Below are 21,297 nucleotides of genomic sequence, written 5' to 3' on the forward strand. Positions count from 1 at the left end.
AGAAGGGCAAGGCCCATAGTGGCCAACTTTTTAGAGATGAGTGCCCCAACTGTAACCCCAAACTCACTGATTTATCGCAAAGTGCCACTACAACTAAACCTGAATGCTCAGTTTTAGTTTAGAAAAAATTCATACATGAACACCTTTTGTCTTAAAAGAAAAACAATATGCACAGTACAGGTTTGTCCCCACAGGACCCGTGATGGTCAGAACTCTACAATGGGCCGCAATGATTCCTGGTCCCTACTTATTCAATCAAGCAGCAACCTAGGTACTACAGTGAAGGAATTTTGCAGACAGAAAGTCTGAAATCAGCCTTAAAATATAAATTATCCAGGTGAGGCTGACTTAGTCAAAGGAACTTTTTAAAATCAGCTTCCTTTGGTTACAAAGGAAAAGTCAGAAGTTTCAAAGTGTGAAAGATATTCAAGGCAATGGAGGCTTCTTTATTAATGAAACGAAGGGGACCACATGGCAAGGACCTGAGGACACCTTCTAGGAAACCCCTGGCCAACAGCCAGGACAAAGGGAGCCCTAATGCTACAAGGTGCTCATTGCTACTAACAACGCAAAGGAGCTTTCCCTAGCTGCACCACCAGATGAACACATAGCCTGGTTGGTGCTGAATTCAGCCTCATGAAACGCTGAGCAGAAGACTTAGCTAAAAGTTGTCACAGACTGTGAGGCAGTACATTTATCTTAGCCCACTAAGTTTATGGTAATTTTTTCCACAGCTTTAGAAAACTAAGGCAAGCTTCTTACAAAGGGAAACATACCAGCCATGTCACATGTAGATGCTGTATTTGCTTGTAACTATACAAATTGTCGGCTTTTTCCTTGATCAATTCAGTGCCTGCTACCAGTGTAGCAGAAAGAAAAGCTCATTCAAGAGAATGAACCACAGAACCAGAAAGGGGGAGGGGGGGACCTTGGGTGACCAATTAAATTCCACAAGTGTGTGATCTGTAAGTTTAGATAGCTGACTTAAGCCTGTGAATAATGAGAATTACAAAATGGTTCTTTCCTCTGTCCCTCCCACTCCCACCAGTTTTAAAAAATTGGTGCCAACTGAGGTGAGCTCAGATGCCTGGCTTTGGTGAGCCTTAGGACTTAAGGTCTACAGCTAGTTTCCTATCTTTATGAAATGATATGATGCTATTTGATTCTGGTTTTTGCGATAAGATTTTCAGTAGGATGAGCATTTCAAAAATACTTTGCAATAGCCCCCTCTTCCCACAGCATCCCTTTCCTACAAGGGGCTTCCCTCCTTGGCTATCATCAATCTACTGGAGCCATTTCTTCTGGATTGGGAAGGGGCAAAGTATCAAGTCCAATTTTCTCTTCCACTTACCTCCTCCCAGGACTGCTCTCATGTGGTGGGCAACTGGCCTTGGTAGACTGCATAGTTGCTGGTACAAAGTTAAGGTTCCTCTTAAATTTAGTAAGCTTTCCTAAAATATTATTGGGATCTGGCATTGGATTTGACAGATATACACTACAAGAGCCAAAGTCATTTCTACAATCTGGGCCCCTAAATAGGCAGTTTGATAAACCGGTTCCAAGAACTACAAATTCAAGAGTGAGCGTAACCAGTTTGCTGTAGCAAATTTACAGACGGATGAAGTCTGCTTGTCTTTTAATCTGCAGATTTCAGGTGAGATCTAGAACATTCTTCCAACTGGAGATTCTTGGCATCAAAACAAGATCCTTGTGTTTCTGCGGAGGGCTCTTGCTCTCGGAATTACTTTTAGATTGATGGACACTTTTCACTGGCCAGATGCCTGAGAAGGCTTTCCGGATGCTTGAGGCCCCCCACTCTAGATGGTCACTGAGCTGAGCAGAATGCTTTGGGAAACTGGAAAATGGCTCCCTAGGAAGGCATTTTAAGAACATACAGATAAAGCCATGCCATTGTTTCACAATCCTCTGGTGTCCTCAGGAAGGTTTTTGAGGATTTTCCACCTGGGACACATCTGGGACACCTGGTCCAGGCTCTCACATCCTGGCTGGAGGTCATTTGGATTTATCTTTTCACCTTCTCCCTCTGACAATAGGAATGGTCCTAACTCTCCTGGGCTCTTGCAACGGGTTTGGGAAAGAGCCCTCTGCATTCTTCTCACCAGTCAAGTGTGTGAAGGAGAGTTTGAAAAGGCCCAGGGAGCCACTGGGCCCAGAAAAATTCCCAGTCAATCCATTGCCTCTCTGCCAATCTGTCCACCATTCCAGGGGCAGGTGGAGAGACAGACGGATGTGAGACAGTGATGGAAATAAGAGCTCTGTGTGTGTGTGTGTGTGTGTGTGTGTGTGTGTGTGTGTGTGTGTGTCCCCATCCAAACACAGAGACAGGACTAGCAATAGAAGAGCAGGCAAGAGGGCGTGGGAGACTGGGAACTCATTTATAAAAGCTCTTCTGCCCTAAAGCGAGTCAAACTCCCTGCTGAGGAGTTGCTTTCTCTTCCTCCCTTTTGAGTCTTCTGTGCTGAACTGACCTCTCCCCCGCAGAGGTCAGCAACCCGCTGCCCTGCACACACTCGGCCTTCTGGGGCTTGGCTGACTTCGGCTCGCACGGGAGAGCAGTCCCCAGCTCTGCCTTCTGACAGAAAAACTGTGGAAAATGTCATGAAGCTGGTGGTCTTTAAAACATATGTACATTATGATGGAAAAAAATCTTCTGGGAACAGTGCAAAAACCAGAAAGCAACCCTAAGAATTGTATATCATCATAAAGTCCCCTCCCACAGCCTACTTCACCCTCTAAAATAAATCAGGCAGAGTAATGAATGAGGTTTTAAGAAATGTAACTGAACTTAAAATACAAGGTCAGTATCTCATCCTAGGTAATCCTTTGGAGAAGAAGTTCTCCTGATTTTCCCACAGGGTTATTTCAGATGCGCTTCCTGAGCCAAACTATTTTAAAAGCGTTCATTCTTCCACTGCCCTGCCAAATGCTAACTTGAGATTCACACGCACTTTCAGAGAGCCTATTAATGATATTAATGATCATGGATCAAAGGCAAACTCAAGAGGTTTATGTAAGAATTTCAGACAATTATTTAGGTGCTTTAAAAACTCTTCTTACAAAGGAGGGTAACAATTTCCCAATGTCCGCAAAGACCAAGTGCTGTGTTCACATGTGCAGCCTAAAGCAGCAAGACAAACGCAGAGGAGCCTTAGGGGAAAAGAAAACCCATCTCTGTGACTTAAACTTGTGACAGCAGACTACACTGTCTCCACAGCCTTTCCTACTTGTTTGGAAATAGGCACTTTGGATTTGCAGGAAGCTCTTCTCCTATGGGAGACTAAGGTCTTCACGCACCCTGCCTCTTTTAGCACCTACTACACACATACACACACACACACACACACACACACATACACACACACACTTTTTAAATTTACAAACACACAATTTAAAGACTAGTTTTTAACTAAGCATCACATAGCATTACTGATGGGATTTAAAACAATGTTCAGGCCAAACCTTAGGAACTAAAACCTATCCAGGTGACTCCAGTGTGTGGCCAGTGTAGAGAACCATTTTTAAATACATGGAGAAATGAATACATGGCAGTGGTATTTTTTACCTGATTACTCTGAGTGATATGGGTGGCACTTAAAATATTAATTTTATTTGACATATGAAGAAATTGAGGCCTATAAGGTTAGGTTTTCCCATTGAGTGGAAAAACGGCAACTTGGACCCACTTTCTAGCTTGTAGCACCCTGCTGTTATGCAGTTCCCCAGCCCAGACCCCATGTCCAGTGGAGGGCCACACAATAGCCCCTGGGACGAGGAATATGAAGGATAGGTTATACGTTATCATTTGTAGTCACTCTCTGTGCTTCATGCATAGTGCTCTCAATGTATACTGAAAAACTTACGGAGTCATGGACGAGCCATGGGGGAAATTTAATTACAAGTGACCAGAGAGGCCCATGATACTGAAATAAAGGATGTGGAGAAAGAGCTGACCCAGGGTTTTATCAGTCCTGAACAAGGATTAGATACACACAGAAAATGGGAGCACAATCACTTGGGGGATGTCAAGATCCCCTGGAAAGAAGTCAAGATTATGTATTTTAATCCCTCATGAGAGGTTTGTCTTAGCTCACAGCTGGGAGCAGAAATGGAAACAAACTCACATGTAAGAGGCACCCCAAAACTTTTAAGGGGAAAATTTAATTCCAATATTTTACACTGGGTTTTGTATACTGAAATCTTTAGGGGGCAATGATTTCAATGGCTCTTTTGATTATCTTAATAAAATATTCAAAATCTACCAATTGCTTCTAGGAAGACAATGTTTCTTACAAAGAAAATGATTTAAAATAATGTTTAGAAAAGGGCATTTTGGATGTGCATTCTGGGGCTAAGGATAAAAGTAACACTACCTTTTTAAAACATCTTTTCTTCATAAAACAGGTATATTTTTATTATATAACTTCACCACTTTGACATATAATTATTTATTTTAAAAGTTTGAAATAAATAAGAAGATAAGATCAATAGGAAAAAAGAGGTCTCCTGGTGTTTATGGTAGTGTTTAGCTCCTAACTTAAATGAAGAATGTGATGGGGGGGGGTTCTATCAAACTCATCCCTGCCTCAGCAGAGGCTTCTGGGGCAAAAGCATTATTTTATTTATTTTTGCTGAAGTAAATTAGGTGTCAAAATTTGTGATATGGATCTATAATGGCAACTATAAGGTATTATGGTCTATGTTAATAATTATGCTGCAAAATGAAACTTATTTCAATGTCTTCAAATTCAAGTTAGTAGTAATTCTAGGTAATTAAAGATAAACTCATTCATTCAGATTCCTTCCTTGTGGGCTCTATTGACATATACTATTTCCTGTCTTGTTAAATAAATATAGAAACCAAATTAAAGGGAGTTTTGCAGATTTCTGAGCTTATTTATACCCTAAAACTGCTGTACTAATTACCTGAATTAACTTCACTTTACAATGCTTAATTTATTTTACACTAAGGAAGGCTTTAAACAGTTTAAGAGGAACCAGCTTAATTTTGATTTTTTTAAAACTTGCTCCAACGTGTTTTATTTTGGTAATGTTTCAATACCAAGGAATGAATTCTCTTGTCTTGACAAACCATTCATGGAAATTTCCTCATAAGAGAAAAGAAATTACGATGATTTCCATATTCAAGTCACAGCATGCTTAACAGAAAACTGTTGGCTCATAGGAAGGCCGCGCTTTATCTCAGAGGAGGGCCACTCACTCATCTTGTGGAAATATTACTGTAGGGCCTGCTGAAAAGTGCTAGGAACCCTGGAATGGCCACACTGAATTGAGGCCTCTGTCTTGGGCACATGTTCCTTCGCTTATGTGTCTCTGCCCTCACTAAACTTTTTGAAATCAAAGGACACTGATACACACAATAATCCATGCAAAAATCCAAACATGACACCAACAAGAAACAATTACACTGTGATCCCACTGTTGTCACCACGATATATCCTGAGATATTTCATTCAGAGATAGTTACATTCTCCATAAATTGGATGGAGGATTTGCGTATGTGTACAGAGGGGTTGGGGCAAACCCATGGACCTGTGCATGCTCAGCACTCACTTGACAGTGAACAATACCCCAGTCTTGCTTTTTAAAAAAGTGACATCAATTCCCCTTCTCTTTTAGTACTAAAATGAGGGAACAACAACAAAACTACTGCAACTTTCCCTCTTCTCCCCATGTTTGTTCCTTTGCATTTAAAGAATCTTGTATAGCCAGATGACAGTTAAAACTCCAGTGACCAAAAAAAAAAGTATAAGAAAAATCACACAGATGTTTCCTAGACACTTTTTGTTTATGGACATTTATTAAAATAAAACTAATGTCTACCTATTAAAATGTCATTTGAAAACACAGAAGTGGCTTAGAAACTAAGACATTGAGCGAGTTAAAAAGTTAGAAGAAGAGTTCAAAATTATTACATTAGCTGGATCTGCTCAACATCTCCTCCAAGCCTCCGAGTCACAGGGATCTGAATAAAGATTTAATTTGGAGTAGTGAGTGGCTGTATAATTTGTTCTTTTTGACTATAGATATTGACAAAGTCTCAGGCTTTCAGATAAAATTACTAAATTATTAAGAGCATCAAAATACATACCATTCAGAGCAGTAGAGAACCCTTCATATCCCACCTAATAAGTAACAAAAAAAACTCCTAGCATCTATTTTCCCCTTTGTATTCCCACATATCCAAAGAATCACACAATCACTCAAGTAACAAGAGACCCAGGGGTGGTGTTTCAGACATGTGGAAGGAAAGTGCTTAAAGGCAAAATTCCTGAAACATATGCCACAGTATGGGAGCTGAAAGCCACCTCTGCCCTGCTAATCCTGTTAAAAAGCATTGTACATAAAGTCTGTGTGAAAGACCACATCTATCTACAACCCACGGGTGCAAAGAATTATTATCTTTCTAAATACAACAAACTCTAGAGTCAAGACTCCCCTTGAAAGAAGATCATGCACATATTGGTCTTAACCATAAAGACTAGGTTAGCTAATGAATAAAAACTTCTCAATAAAATCTCCTCTGCTGACCTCATTTTCAGTATCTCCTTTTCTAGAGCAGGCAATAGCTTCTGGCAGGGCCACTGTTTTTATTCTACTCTCTTCTAGAGAGCAGTTGTTTTTTTTTTTGTTTTTTTTTTTTAATCTACCAGTGAGATTACTTGTGTCCTCCCTGTTTATAAACTGATCTAACAATTCTTTTTCAGTTTAAGATGATTCAATGACACACTGTAAACAGTATATATATTGACCATTCTAACAGAGAGGGCTTGTGATGGGTCACAGCCATCAATGTTCTGCATTTCTCAGGACGTTTCTGAACAGTATACCCACTACTGTACAAGGAGAATCAGCTCTGCGGAGGTACCATTTTGTTGGGCTCAATTTTTGCCTACTGAGCTCTTTGACTGGAGTCAGCTGGGAGAGGGAAGAAAGCCTCCGCAGGGGCCGGACCATGGTATGCTTCTAGAGGAGGTAGTGAGGCTGGAACTGCAGGAATGGGACAAGTTTCTAGGCAGGGATTCCAAAATAATAATACACAAGAGGCCAGGCTTTGTGACCACAGTTGGACCTCATGACACAAAACAGTGCCATGAAAGATGGTGGCCTACTGATGGACCTCATCTTACACAATACATTCGGAGAAAGGAGATGGGGGAAGAGCAAAGTGAGATAGGAAAAATCACACATTCATCTCAAGCATGAATCTACCTTGTGCCTGTTTCTGTATTCTTTTACTTTGTTGATATTTTTTTCTGTTAATGTAAAGATTTTGGGGACTACATATGATTTTCTTTTGCTTAGGGGGAGATGCTAAAGAGTCACCTGATGGTAAGCAGAAAAACAAATATATTGGATGGATAGCCTTTGAATATGGTTATTTCTTTAGAATGAAACTGAGTGAATGCTTCGTTTTCTAAGAATTAGCAACCAAAGCCCCATAAGGAGTGGCTTTCCCTATAGTCCTTGGATTCTGCTCATCTCCAGGGTGACTGAAAGTAATAAAGTTCATACATATGGCTGTCAGATGCAGCCTTAAGAAGCCAATCATTAAGATTTGTCGTAAGGTACTTCCTAGTAATGCATTTTCAAATACCTTTCAGAGAATTATATCTCAGAAACTGTGATTTTATTTTTGAAATGTCCAAAGTGAACAACACTGCTGAATTTCTGTTTTTCACTGACTTTAATCTTCAGAAAAAACTTCAAAATTCCCACAATCAAAACAGACCCTGAATGAACCTTCCTGGTTGCCTTCTTGGGCTACTTGTGGCACTTGCGGTACCTGTAATACCACGAGGATGGGCTGTGCAAGCACAGGGAATTCAAACCACCTGTGAAGCCTTCTAAACAAAAAAAAAAAAAAAAAAAAAAAAAAAAAAAAATGGAAATTCTGGCTCCTAAGTTCCACTGGGTTCTGGTCTGTCCTGAATCTCCCCAAAATGCTGGAGGTGCAAGGGCATGGACAGAGGCATGCCTGAGCTGCAAGCAAGAGCAAGCCTCTCCCATGTCTTCCCATAATGCAAGGATGAGTTACCCACAAACTTCCAGCAATTATGAGTGTATCAGCTCCCCAGGGCTCCCAAGGTGCTTTGGCTGTCCTACTATAGAACCTGGGAACAGACTGACTCATTCATTGAGCCCTGGTATTTTATGAGTTTGAAGGAATCGGAGGGTATACATGTCCACACGTGGTCCCAGCTGATGAGCTGGAGGCCATGGTAGCCAGGCTGGGCGAATTCATACTAGGGAGCCTCCTATCAGTCCAGTGTTTCTTGGACTTGAGCACATTTCAGAAATACCCCGTTTCTCATTCAGCAGGTCTTGGTGGAACCTAATACCCACACTTTTAATTTGTTACCATGACGCTGGTGCTGGAACCACAGGCTGAGAACTGTTTATTCTTTCACTGGGCAGAAGATGATCAACTGTGCCCCCACCACAGAACTGCAGCATTATGGCACTGTCCGTATGTGCCCCAACACAAGGTCTGCACAGTAATGTGTCAAGAAAGGACATATGATTTGTTCTCTATGCAGTCTTTGCACAAATGGTATCCTCTTTGGCAAGGTGGATGCCTCTTTGTCATTATTATTATTATTTTTTTTTCTTTTACTGGTAACAGGGATCAAACTCATTACCACGCGCTTGCAAGGTAGGTGCTTATGCCACTGAGCTAAGCCCCCAAACCCGTCATTAATTTTTGAAGACAGTTACTAAATATGACAAGAAAGCAGCAACATTATTATAATAACCATAGTCTCCTGGAGGCAACTGCTTGGAAGTGGACCCTAACATGATGCATACTTTTTATTTATGATAATCATTCTTATTTATTCCTTTTATAGTTCAGCATCTAAACATGTGGCTCTCTTTTCACAGATTTGGTCACTATATCCTCAACTATGACTTTGCAATTCTTTGTGATTTCTGTCTTCTTTTGGTCAGGTTGCCCTGAGTTATGGATAATCTCACTGTGTTTGTGGCTGAGCTGATGTGCTGTGCCTGTACTAGGTTATTTTTTGCAAGTTATTTGGAGGAGAGATTTTCCAAAACATGCAACTCTTCCTTAGATATGGTTTTTGCCAAATCTTGTTTCAAAGGTAATCCCAGATCTGACAGCTCCACAGTTGGCAAAACACTGACAGCTGCACTTTTTTCCACTATTATTTCTCCCGAGACTAATTGATCACTTCCAAGAGAAACTCTCTTGTGGTGGTCGAAGTCTTCTGCAGAGCCACAGTTCCTGCGTTTCTGTTGTGTTTTGGCTGCCTGTGGACTTTGCTTTGGACCTGGTGATGCTGACTCACAGCTATAGACAGCACTCCTGCTCAGGATCCTTGCCTTTAACCGCTCCCCAGGATGAGGTTTTTGCTGGCTGCTAGAGTCTTCTGGTGGAGTCTGATTAACATTTTCCAGTTTTTGAACAGGAAGCCTCTGGTGGCTCTCCACTGCCTTTATGTAATCCTTGACTTGTCCCACGGCTTTTGATGGGGGTGCTGGATGAGGTCTGACAATCACTGCTCCTCCTAGCCACCACTGCAATCTCTGAGTCACTAGATGTTCCCACAGTGGCCCTGGGGATCTGTGATTTGCTTGAGACACTTTTTGTTTCAGTTCTTTTCACACTAAGAAGAATAAGTAAAGATTTTATGTTGCATAAAAATGACATGGCTGCCTTCAGCCCCCACTACCACATTTCCTATGGCTGAGCAGGAAGCATGGGCTAGCTGCCTTCTCTTTGCCTTCCCAGCATAGCTAGAAAAATCCCATATGCAGTTTACACACAGACAGAGTTAAAGAATAACTTGTACATAATTCCCTTTTACTAGGACATATTCTGCTTTTTGGTCACTAGGATCATCAACAGAGTTGTAATGGGGTTCACTCTTTAGGACAAATAGGCACTTGTTTCAGCTATTAGGGCCAAAACTGCCAGAGCTTGCACATGGTTTTTCCCTATGTGTACATACTTATATCCAAAGCTCAGTCATATATATGTGAGAGTGTGTCTGTTTACAATTGCTATTTGTGAGCAGAGAATAATCCTCTGGAGTTCCTCTCAGCCTATTTCAGGATATTTTTCAAATATAACCACACTTTACCTGGTGTTATAACTGGAGGAGTTGGACTCAAGTTAACAAAGTTTGAAGTGCTCTTCTGAAAATTTCAGACAGCATGGAAGAAAGCACAATTATGGCAAACAACACAGTGCCAATATGTCTGTGTGTCTGTCTATCTATCCATCCATCCATGCATGTATCTATCTCAACCCCTTTTCTACAAGCATACAACAGTCAGGGAAATTTTTTCTCTGATTGTAAAATAACTGCACAAGGAAAATCATCTTACCTTCAGAAAGAAGTTAATGGCCAGAAATTTGTGAAAAGCAACAAAATCCTTTAACCACCAAACTCAGAACATTGAAACTGCAATATGCATTTAGTATAAAAACTGTTACTACCAGTAGCACAAGAGTTATCATAATTACATTAAAGTAGGAATGAGTATTTTAGAAATGTGCTTCTCTAGATCTGTTTGGAGTCTCCCTGAAAATTGTATGAAAGACATTAGCAGTAGGGCTTTTTATCTTCAAAGAGCTTCTAATTAATTACACCTTGCAACATACCTATGAAGCAAGGACTCCATACCCACTACCTAGAGAGTACGAGAAATAGTCAGAGGGTGGGAAGGGCAAGCATGTAACCGAGGGCAGGATCAGTACCAACGGGGCTTTTGTGATTAGGTTCTATGCACTTCCATTCAGTTCTAGACTCCATTTACCCATACAAGCAGTCAAAAATCAAAAAAGTAAACATGCAGGACCTACATTTCTTTCAAAGCATTTTTCTTGAGCTTTGCACTGGGAGGAAGTGGACTCTCCGCACACTCAGCAAAATAATCAGACACTCCATGGAGAGCTCTTTCTGTCTATTCCAAAAGATAACAAAGGTTCAACCAGAAATCTATTAGCTGAACGTGAGAGAAAACAGTTACACTTTGAATGCTCACAGATTTATTTTTATAAAAACTAAATGAAATTGCTTAGGGTTACAGGCTATTTTAACTTTATTATCTAGGATTTTTAGGTAAGTTACAACTTCTTTCTGACTGCCAGTCTACACATTTCGTACATTACTGTGCACCATGACTATACAAGACTTGTAATGTAAGTGATCCCTCCAGCCAGTATCTGGTATCTCTGTGGCCTAAAAAGTCCAGTCACTGAGCCAGCTCACAGCGTGCGTGCAAGAAGACTTGGGAGCACAGTGGGCAGCACATCTTGGTTATCCTAAGCATTTCCCATATTCTCCCTACTTATAAAAACAGAAATATGACCATTTGTACCTCTCAAGACAATATCAAGAGTTAAACTTTTTAATACTGCTATCTTCAAAATAGGTATTTGTCATTCTTGCTACTGAAAAACTGTTTTCTTCTTACATTAACACTATCATGGTAATTCATAAATTATCTGTTTATCTACATTTTTACATGCCAATGAAAGTGTCAAAAGGATGTAATTATAACGTATAAGTCTCAATTTTTGCCAACATTGGCACATGGATGCTTTTAGAATCTTTTACTTGTGTTCAGCAGGTAGACAATGATTTATCTTCTCTTATTTTCCAAGACACTAAGTATTTTTCTCCATCAAATTACAGTAAGTCTTTGACTTAAGAATATTCGAGTTGTAAACTTTCACAGATGTACTGTATAAGACTCACTTTGGTGGCTTATGAACAAATCTGAACAATTCTCTTGCAATAGAACTCCTTTATCAGCTGGGGCCTTACTCCATAATAAAATGTTTTTGCACAAAGAACAGCATTGGGATGTTGTCAGCAGATCCCTGGGAATTAACAGTAGCAGCTCTGGTGACCCTGCAAAGAAGTAGCCATCGACATCATGTCTGGCTCTCCCTCACGCGGACGGGATGTGCTTCACCCATCACGGTCCATGCCACTGAGACGTGAGGAGCCTTCAGCATTAACAGTGCCCCTGGCTTTGGGCCCAGTGGGTATCACTCAATATCCAGTTATAACCCAAGTTAGTCTTAATGGTTAGTGAGCACATTATTACAGGCTTTATTGGATTACACTGCATTCTGATGCATCTCTCTTTTTGGCTTTCTGTTTCCTACAAATTTACATGCTGATCAAAACAGAGTGATGATTTAAAAGTTCAGAGAGAGATAGACAGAGAGAAGGAGAGAGGAGAGAGAGAGAAAGAGAAAGACAGACAGACAGACAGAGACAAAGAGAGACAGAGAGAGGAAAGACAGAGAGAGCAATGGAGATTTATGTGTGAAACACTTCTAAACATGCCCTGTAAGTACAGTAGATTTTCCCCTTTCAGCCACACCCTGTAAGTGCTGCATTTTCAGAGCTGAACAATTAACATAAGAAGCATGAGTCAGGCTTTGAACAACTCTGTGGGAACCAGAAAGCCTTTTGCTATTAGGAATGATGTAAATTCCCCAAGGCTGGAAGAAGTCTACAATGGAAGGCAGACAGGGTCATAAATAACAACAATGGATTCGGCCTACACCACGTGAAGTATGATGCTGCAACAGCGACACTCTCTTCAAATCTCAGATTGGATTTAATCACTGCCTTTACTTATTTTTAAAATCCGGTTTGAAGAGCATTGTGCATTTCCTCTGGGAACTTCAAAAAGTTCTTTACGAAATAGCTCTCATCCTAAATTCTTCTGACTATAGTGGGGGAAAGGATCTAAAGAAAAGGGACAACAGAGAAGTGACACAGTGACAGGAGGAAATGTCCAGCTCAAAAAGTACAAAACTTTTGACTTCGTTTTCAAGAAAAAAAAAAAAAAAAAAAAGGAAGGGTGGAGAAAGAAAGGACACGGCGGGGTTTCTTGCTTACAAATTAAAACCACATTTGGCAATTTGTTGAGGGAGGGAGGCATATTTACATTTGTATGAAAACTGGGTGGGCAGGAAAAAAAAAAAAAAAAGATTAGGCTTCTTCAGGCCCTAAACTGTCAGGTCTCATTAGAAATCTTTTCTTACATTTCTAGGGTTTCCCCTGCCCCAATCACAGGCCGTGGGCCCACTTCCTCAAGTATTCCTAGGGAAGCAGCTATCATCCAGGAAAGGATTTCTCAAAAGACTTTGTCCTGATCACTAGTGAGCCTCACATTTGACATCAAGATGAAACCTGTGGCTTATCCTGAGGCAAAACTTCAAGGTGCAAACGTACAGTGAATGGTCAGAAGGTTGGACACACATTCAGGGCTTCCAAGGAGGATAAGAATGATCCTATGATCTTCTGCAAGAAATACAGACAAACCCAACACAAAGATGCTGCCAGCCTGCCATGCAAAGTCCACAGTGGATAGCCCATGGGAGGCTCAAGTATTTAATCAGAGGATCTATTTGGGGCCTTCATAAATGATTGACAGCTAGCTCTTAGCCTAGGCAAAGGAATAAAATCTGTAAATATAATTTCCTGCCATACTGTACTCTTGGCTACTTGTTAGTCCTCACTGTACCCCTTATTTAAATTATTGAGAATAACTGAGGATTTATATTTAAAACTTTTTTATTTACAAAGAATTCCCAAACCAATTTAGGTCAAGACCTTTCATCTAAGAACTCTGATCTAGGGAGCCAGCTTCCCTATCACTCAGGCAAACTCCACAACAGGACATCAGCCTTTCTCTATCTCTGGGCATGCTGCTGAGACCAGTTGAACATACTAAAGTTGGAACTATCAAAGCATGTTATGGTTTAGAACTGAAAGGCTTGGTTTGCCATCATGCAGCTGTGATCAGAGGTGGGGCTCTTTTCCTGAGAGCTCTTACTCAATGGATTACTCTATTGATCCATTCATGGCTTAAGGGGAGGCAGGGACTAGTGGAAATCACCGAGGGCATGTTCTTGAAGAACCTTCTCTAATTAGTGAAAGAGTAGGTAAAAGATCACTGTATACTGTCAGTAAGGGAGGTTAACCTTTTATGCCTTCGTAAGTGTGGTACATTAAGCAGGCCTAGGGCAGGATACTGTTGGCTAGGACTTGACTCAGCATGGACAAACAGCATGCTGTGGCATGAACCCTACCAGGCGGTAAGTCTGGATGAGAAAAGAAGTTGAGAAGGTGAGGCAGATTCCAGAAGACTTCAGGGAACAACAGGAGAGGAAAAGGAAAACAGAAAAACTCACTCTTACAGGCAAGAGAAGAATAAAAGTGAAAAATGAAATGACAGTTAAAAAGTGCTAATGGTTGGGGCTGGAGGTTTAGCTCAGCGGCGGCCTGCCTGGCAAGCACAAGGTTATGAGTTTGTCCCCAGTATTAAAAAAAAAAAAAAAAAAAAAAAAGTGCTAATGATGTGGAATGCTGTTGGCCAGTTATTAGTGAAAACTGACCACTGGAAGGTAAATGAGCTTGACATGAGCTGATTTTGAAGTGCTGGGACCCAAGCCGCCTGAGACAAGGTCAACAGGAAAGTGGAGACATAATGGAGAGCAGAAGTCTCCAGTAGAAATATAATGTGAGATGTGCAAGTAACCTGAATTTTTATAGCTCCATTAAAAAGGTAAAACTGGTAAAATTAAATTTCAATAATACGCATTATTTAACACTATATAAAAATCTTGCTGTACATGTAATCAATATAAAAGTATTGAGATATTTCATGTACTCCCAGTATATTTCATACTGATACTACATCCTTTCTGACTCACCACATTTTCAGTTCTCATTAGCTAAATGTGGTCAGTGGCTATAGCTTTTGCTAGTGGAAGTCTACATTACACACTGGAAGAAATTTACAGAGAACTGTGAGTATTCACCAGTGCCACTCTCAATACAGCTTGGCGAGGCAGCTATCGTTACTGTTACCACAGCCCAGGGCCGGATACTGTTGGGGAGGACTTGACTCAGCATGGACAAACAGCATGCCGCAGCCTATCTGACACAATGTGCCCTTCACTGGGAAAATCACGTAGCTGGCTCTCCAGCACCTTTCTAGAGGCCCTGGGACATCAATATTTGTTGAGGCTGGAATTGGGGATGGGAGACTCCTTGGGGCCATGATATCAGGCCATTGATCCCTCCAACAGTCCTGTGGGTGTACTAGGTAATCTCAGCTGTGACTACACTGCTTACTCTTGCTTATAGTCCTTCTAGTACTCCTGACCATGAGTGAAAATCTATGACAGGAACTACAGTAGCAAACTGTTGTTTCAGAATTGTAAAATATCATATAAAGGCAGTAAGGGAGGGCAAGAAGCTCTTTGGTGCTAACAGTTCTTTTTTACGTAGCGTTTAATACAGTATCACGGTGCTCTCAGTCTTTATTTTTTGAGAGTCGACTCTGTTCTCTCCTGGCTATATACATGTGTTTCTTCTGATTCTGTTTTATATATCCCCAAATGAAAATAACCCAACCACAAGACTTTAAAAGTAGGCAATTCAGAGCATTCACACCTTCATTTGTTCTTAGAACACACTCAAAATTTTGTTGCTTCTCAATTCCTCAGGATCACATCTGACGGGAATGACATACGCAGAGCCGATGGCATCAGGGTGATGCAGAGCACGTGTTGCAGGGAGTAAAATCTAAGGTCTCCCACTCACTCCTGGCTTGTGCTGGGGTAGTTTCTTAACTCCCTGAGTCTTGGTTTCTCATTATATTTCACTAGTGTTTGGGAAACTGAAATGCAATAAGGTACAGAAAGTGCATTTTGGAAACTGGAAAGTGTTGAACAAATTTTTTTTTTTTTTTTGTCTTTCTCATTTTTATCGGTACCAGGGATCGAACTCACGACTGCCTGCTTTCAAGGCAGGCGCTTATGCTGCTGAGCTAAATCCCCAGCCCCGTGTTGAACAAATTTTTTGACTCAAAAAGAAAATCTGATGCCTTTATAAACCATGTGGAGTTGGTAAAGAGAAAAAGATGCCTTGCTGTCCTAGAGAACTTGCATGGTTCTCAAGGTCCTTTCCCCAATGCCTCAGCTGGGCCTCAATGAGTATTCAACAGGGATAGTATGGCTACTGTTGGACAAATGAGAATAGTGAAATCTATAGAGTAAGTTGTGTCTAAGGCCACACATTTAGCTCAGGGCAGCATGAGATCCAGGAGGCTGCCGTGTGTTCATGAGTCTCTACTCTTTGCCCAAGAGCCACACATCCTCTGCTATCATGGTCAGAAGTCCTGGGTTCCGGCCCCTGCTTGATCTCTATCTGGTTGAGAGATTTGGGAAACTGATTTATCTTCTGAGTATGTTTCCTAGACTATAAAAAAAAAGGGAGGGGGGAAGGGGTGAAAATAATATCCGTATAGTGGATAGTGATTCATTTCCTGGAAATAGTACTCAGACTTTATTCTGAGAATGACATCCTGAGCTCCCATCCAGTATCCATGCATTTCAGAAGGCCTTGTCTTCATATGTGACTCAGTTTAGGAAAGAAAACACCTACAGCTATCAGGACCAACCACCACATACTGGCTAAGAATAAAGTCAATGCCACGGAAGGCAGAGTCAGCAGTGGTGAGAAAATGGGTCTTAAGATATTTTTTGTGCTGCTGATCAAGTTGTACCTCCTGTCTGGGGACATGAGCCAAAGCCGCCTGCCCCATTCTAAGCTGGCCTTCCTGCCTCTTGGATATGAAAAGGTTCAAGACTGATACAATCTCTTCTCAGGTTTGTTGCACTGAATACTTATTGTCTGTCATAGTACTCTACAAACAAAGTCTTTTGCAAACAAAAAAAAACAAAGTTAAAATGTAATATGTCAGGTTACTTGGGGAGCAAAGAATGTTATAGCATAATTTTGGAAAAACTTTCAATTCCTTATGACCCAATTATTACAAGGAAAGAAGAAACTGTGATGCCCAAAGCTTTGTAGGAGCTCTGGTGTTGTGAAACATGACATAAAGTGAAGGCTGAGCTATAGAGAAGCAGCTAAAGAAAACCTGAATGGAGAATGACCACAACGTAACAGGACCATACTGCAGAACTGTCTTAAAAATGAAGAAGTTGGTCTTTTCCAAATTTCACCTCTAATCACTCCTTTAATTATTTGATAGTAAGTTAAAGAAAAGAACAAAATGATGGAAAGAGTAGCAAAAGACAAAGAAAACGAGAGCGGTATTTCAAATATATGTGTACAGACTCAAAGAAACTGAAGCAACCCCAATGGACTGAAGTTAAATACACAATGATGGTGATGCTGGACACATGTTATGAAGATGCCATGGGCCAGTAATGGTAAACCTTGCAGAGCGCCCAAATTGTAACCCAAAACTCACATATTTATTGCAAAGTGCCAACATTATAATTAAACCTGAACACTGAGGTATTAGTTTAGAAACAACAACTCATATGTGAATTATCTTTTGTCTTAAAAGAAAAACACAATAACATGTGTACTTTAAATTCACCACCACTGGCCTAGGCAAAGTACTTGGTATGGGACCAGCATCTGGTAAGCGGCCTCCCTCTGCCCATGCAGCAGATGTGCCCTTCATTTCACAGAGGAGGAAACAGATACTCTATGAGGCCAAGTCATCCATCTGGCTCCCATAGTGAAGCAGGACTGTGGCTCCGCACATCTGACCCCCAGTCTCTCCACCTTTCCATGAATAGGCGGGTCTCTAGGGAAACTGCAGCCAGGTTTGCTGATAATGCTGCCAGACAGGTTAGCTGGGACTTCTCTAGTTTTTAGCTTCAAAATAATTTTTTAAAGGTTTTTTCTTCTGAATTGATGACTCTGAAACTGCTGTAAGCAGATCCAGGAAAGCCCCAATAAGTAGTTGGAAAGAATGTTAACCCTAAAAATGAAATTGTGAAAAAAAATCTGGGAAGTTATTCTGCAGGAAGTAGTTGTTTCACAGGGAGTTTACATTCATCACCTATTCTTGAGAACCTAAAAGTAAATCTTGACCAACCTTATCTCCCACTGTGAATTTTTGGTGCTAGACAAGTGTGACAAACCCTTGACATGCTGAAGAATTTATAGGCTTTGACCAGCACTTAGAATTGGAAAACCCATCAACCACTCTGAGGGCTCAATGAAAGCTATTTAACGCTGAAATAGGGCTCAGATAGGGCTGAAAAAGCCCTATCTCAACACGAGTCCACTGACAGCCCCAGAAAAGTGTAAAAATACATATTTTTAAAAATTTCAGGAAATTCATGAATCATAGGTTAATAACTCCTATTTTAAAAGCAGAAAGGAAACAACTATGAGAAACAGGCACTTATTCCAGGAGGAGTTACACTGCCTTCAGAGAATGGTCTAATAACAGAGACCTAAGGCTGCGACAGGCCAGCACCAGCAGCAAGACAGCTGGCCCTGTGGTCTGCTGACCTCTCTCCTAATATCTCACATGGCTGCAAATGTGGCCTAGACAGGAAGGAGAGAGGAAAGGGCAGTAGACACAGCCCAGGAATGTAGGTAGCGAGTGGGGCCACAGAGAAGGGAGTGCATAGTGGCCCAGCACAAGGATGAGAAAGTGGCGGACAGCTAGAGAGAAGACATTGCAGATGACTGTCTCATTTCAACATTCTGCTCAGAACTGGCCCACTGCCCAGGGCCATGGAAGGAATCACTCTTGCTATTTTCCTTGAATATTGACAGCCAGGCCCCTCTTTCCAAAACTCACATCTCATGATAGTAAAAGCTTTTGTGGAGTAGTCTGGGAACCTCATCCCTAACATGACATCGTTTCCTTGGGAAAATGAGTACTGAATTCTAAATCATCTGTTTGCTAATGAACTTTCCAAACATAATCCACTCACACGCTGAACTCTGCCTGTGCTATCATTGTGGGTGTTCTGAGAAGCGAATGCTTTCAGGAACTCGGGCCTGAGAAGGCTGCTGTCTCCCAACTCCTATTACCTTAGAGAAATGACGAAGTCTTTCCTCCAAAGCCCTATCTCAACATGAGTCCACTGACAGCCCCTGAAAATGCAAGGTGTTGAGCTGGGTGGTCTACACTTCCTCCACCTCCTTCTCTGGATACTGGTTAACAAGGTTCCCATCACTAACAGGCAAGCTTCATGGGGGTTTCTCACATAACCTTTTGGTATTTCAGTTGCAAAAGAAAGCTGAGTTGTCAAGTAGAGATAAACAAAAGTGAGGGTACTGAGCTTCTTGGAAAAATAGTACATGCAGGCACAGATACTATCAGGTACTCTTCTCATATTAAGTATGGAGGGAAATGTACATTAATCTGCTAATAAGAGATTTTTTTTTGTCTTTTTTTTTTTTTTTTATTGGTACCAGGGATCGAACTCACGACTGCCTGCTTGCAAGGCAGGCGCTTATGCCGCTGAGCTAAATCCCCAGCCCCTAGCTAATAAGAGATTAAGTTAACTCTCAGGAATAAGGAAAGTCATAATTAGTACTCAAAAGTCATTTTAAAGTTATTTCACTTGATCATTGAGAAAACTCAGAAAGGCTTGCATGGCAGCCAGCACTTTTATCTCTGCTTAATATGTGATGGCACTGATGCTCTGAGAAGTCAAACAATTGCTGAGGTCCCCACCTGAGGCACAGGAGAGGCAATGGTCAAAGCCAGGTTTTTCTATTGTTTTATTTCTCATCATGTTCCTCTTAATTAAATCTCTGATGTAATTAGACATCAAGGAGTGATTATAGGTCTTTCAACACAGAAAGGCACAGTATGAGCAAAAAGCACAAAGGATTAGAGGCCCAACCTATATCTCATTCTAACTTACCCTATGCAGTCTCATTTATTTATTGTATCCTATTCTAATTCTGTAAAGGGATAGTTTCATTGGGGAAGACAGAACTTGAAATATCTCATTCCCAAATACTGATGGCTAGGACCGTTTCACTATTAGGAAAGGAAAACAAAACCTCAGCTTACTGTAACAAATGTGTGAAAGGCCTTTTATTCTTAAAAAGTGATCTCACCACGAAACTCTTTTTCCTGTCTTCTGGGTTACAGTCTAGGAAACATAACCATCACCACCACCACCACATTTTTCTTAGGCTCATCCACCTGCCAGCTCTGAGGGCGGGGGAGGGCTACTACTACTATCCCCATCACCCTGTCGAGGAGAACACCCCAGCAATGGCCCAGCCACCAGTGCCCTGCAATCTGTTCCTGAACCATCTGCTGCTGACCATGTTCTACCCTAGATTTGGCCACAGCTGCCAAGAGGGTAGGCAGCCTTGAGAGGTGGCAGACATAAGAATTCTTTAACATTACATTACAGTCTGACGTAACTGCTCAGTGCGTTGCTTAAATAGTGTCTCTTGTCACGAAGTTCTAGTAATCTTATTTAAATGATGCTATAGCATGGCCCCGGCCCTGTACAGTTAGGCTGTGTCAGCCTTCCTCATGGCGTGGCCATGGCGCAGATGCAGCTGGAGGCAGAGAACCCTCGTATCCCAGGGAAATCCTCTGGGAATGGGCAGAAGGAGGCCTAGGCTCTAGAGACGCCTCACTGTCATGAACAGAGGCAGCAAGAGCTTGGGTGTCCCTTATACCTAGAGATTACCATTAACCCACAGAATAAACAGTACCTCCTGTCCCAAAATGAGATTCTTCTGGTAAAAATATAAGAAGGAAATATAAATATTTGTCTGATTTTGAAAAATATTAATAGTGAGATTATCCAAAGCAGAAATCATCATGGAAAACACAAATCTGAGGACCCAGCCCACGACCATGTAGCAATGAGCTGTGACTAAAACATAAACAATAAACTCACTGAGTTACTTTCCTTACTATATAAGGAGGTTTTGTACAGTAAGGAATTTGTACAATACAAAAATGTCAATAGAAAAACGGACAACAATTCATAATTCACAAATGAATAGGGTCCTAGTTTAAAAAATACACACTGATCTCAGTTATTAAGCATGAAGTATGGAGAGATATGATTAGATCAGTAACAGAGGTTATCTCTGGGCTGGGGGTGGCAGACCATTTTTTCCTCTGTGTATATCTGAATTTAAATTTTTTGTACAATGGACATGTACAATTTTGGCAATCAGTTATTAAGAACTAACTTCAGAACGTCATGGAAAATACAGAAATAGCCTTTCCCCACTCAGAGCTTTTCCTGGTGCCGCAGGAGTCTCTTCTTAATGGCTTTCGTGTAATTCACCACTAGCACTGTTTAAGAAATGCAGTAAGAAAGGAGTATAGATTTTTAAAGTCTGTAATATATCATGAAAACCTCAGAACATTCACCCAGTACTTCTTTAAATGTTTTAGTATGACAGTGAAGGATTTTTTGAATGAGTTCAT

The 21,297-nt window shown here is 41.1% G+C and overlaps 1 protein-coding gene across 1 annotated transcript in view; it reads right to left on the reverse strand.

Moving 5' to 3' along the window:
* Positions 1 to 5,820: 5,820 nt before the first annotated feature.
* Slx4ip (SLX4 interacting protein) overlaps positions 5,821 to 21,297 on the reverse strand; it is a 143,313-nt gene continuing 127,836 nt past the window's right edge. The window contains 3 exon segments of the mRNA XM_063248698.1: positions 5,821 to 9,537; positions 9,539 to 9,668; positions 10,871 to 10,971. Coding sequence (XP_063104768.1) covers positions 8,944 to 9,537; positions 9,539 to 9,668; positions 10,871 to 10,971 — 825 coding nt within the window. The 3' untranslated portion in view covers positions 5,821 to 8,943.

Source organism: Cavia porcellus, unplaced genomic scaffold, assembly GCF_034190915.1.
Source record: "Cavia porcellus strain 051 isolate PalLab524CR breed Dunkin Hartley unplaced genomic scaffold, mCavPor4.1 scaffold_5, whole genome shotgun sequence".
Lineage (NCBI taxonomy): Eukaryota > Metazoa > Chordata > Mammalia > Rodentia > Caviidae > Cavia > Cavia porcellus.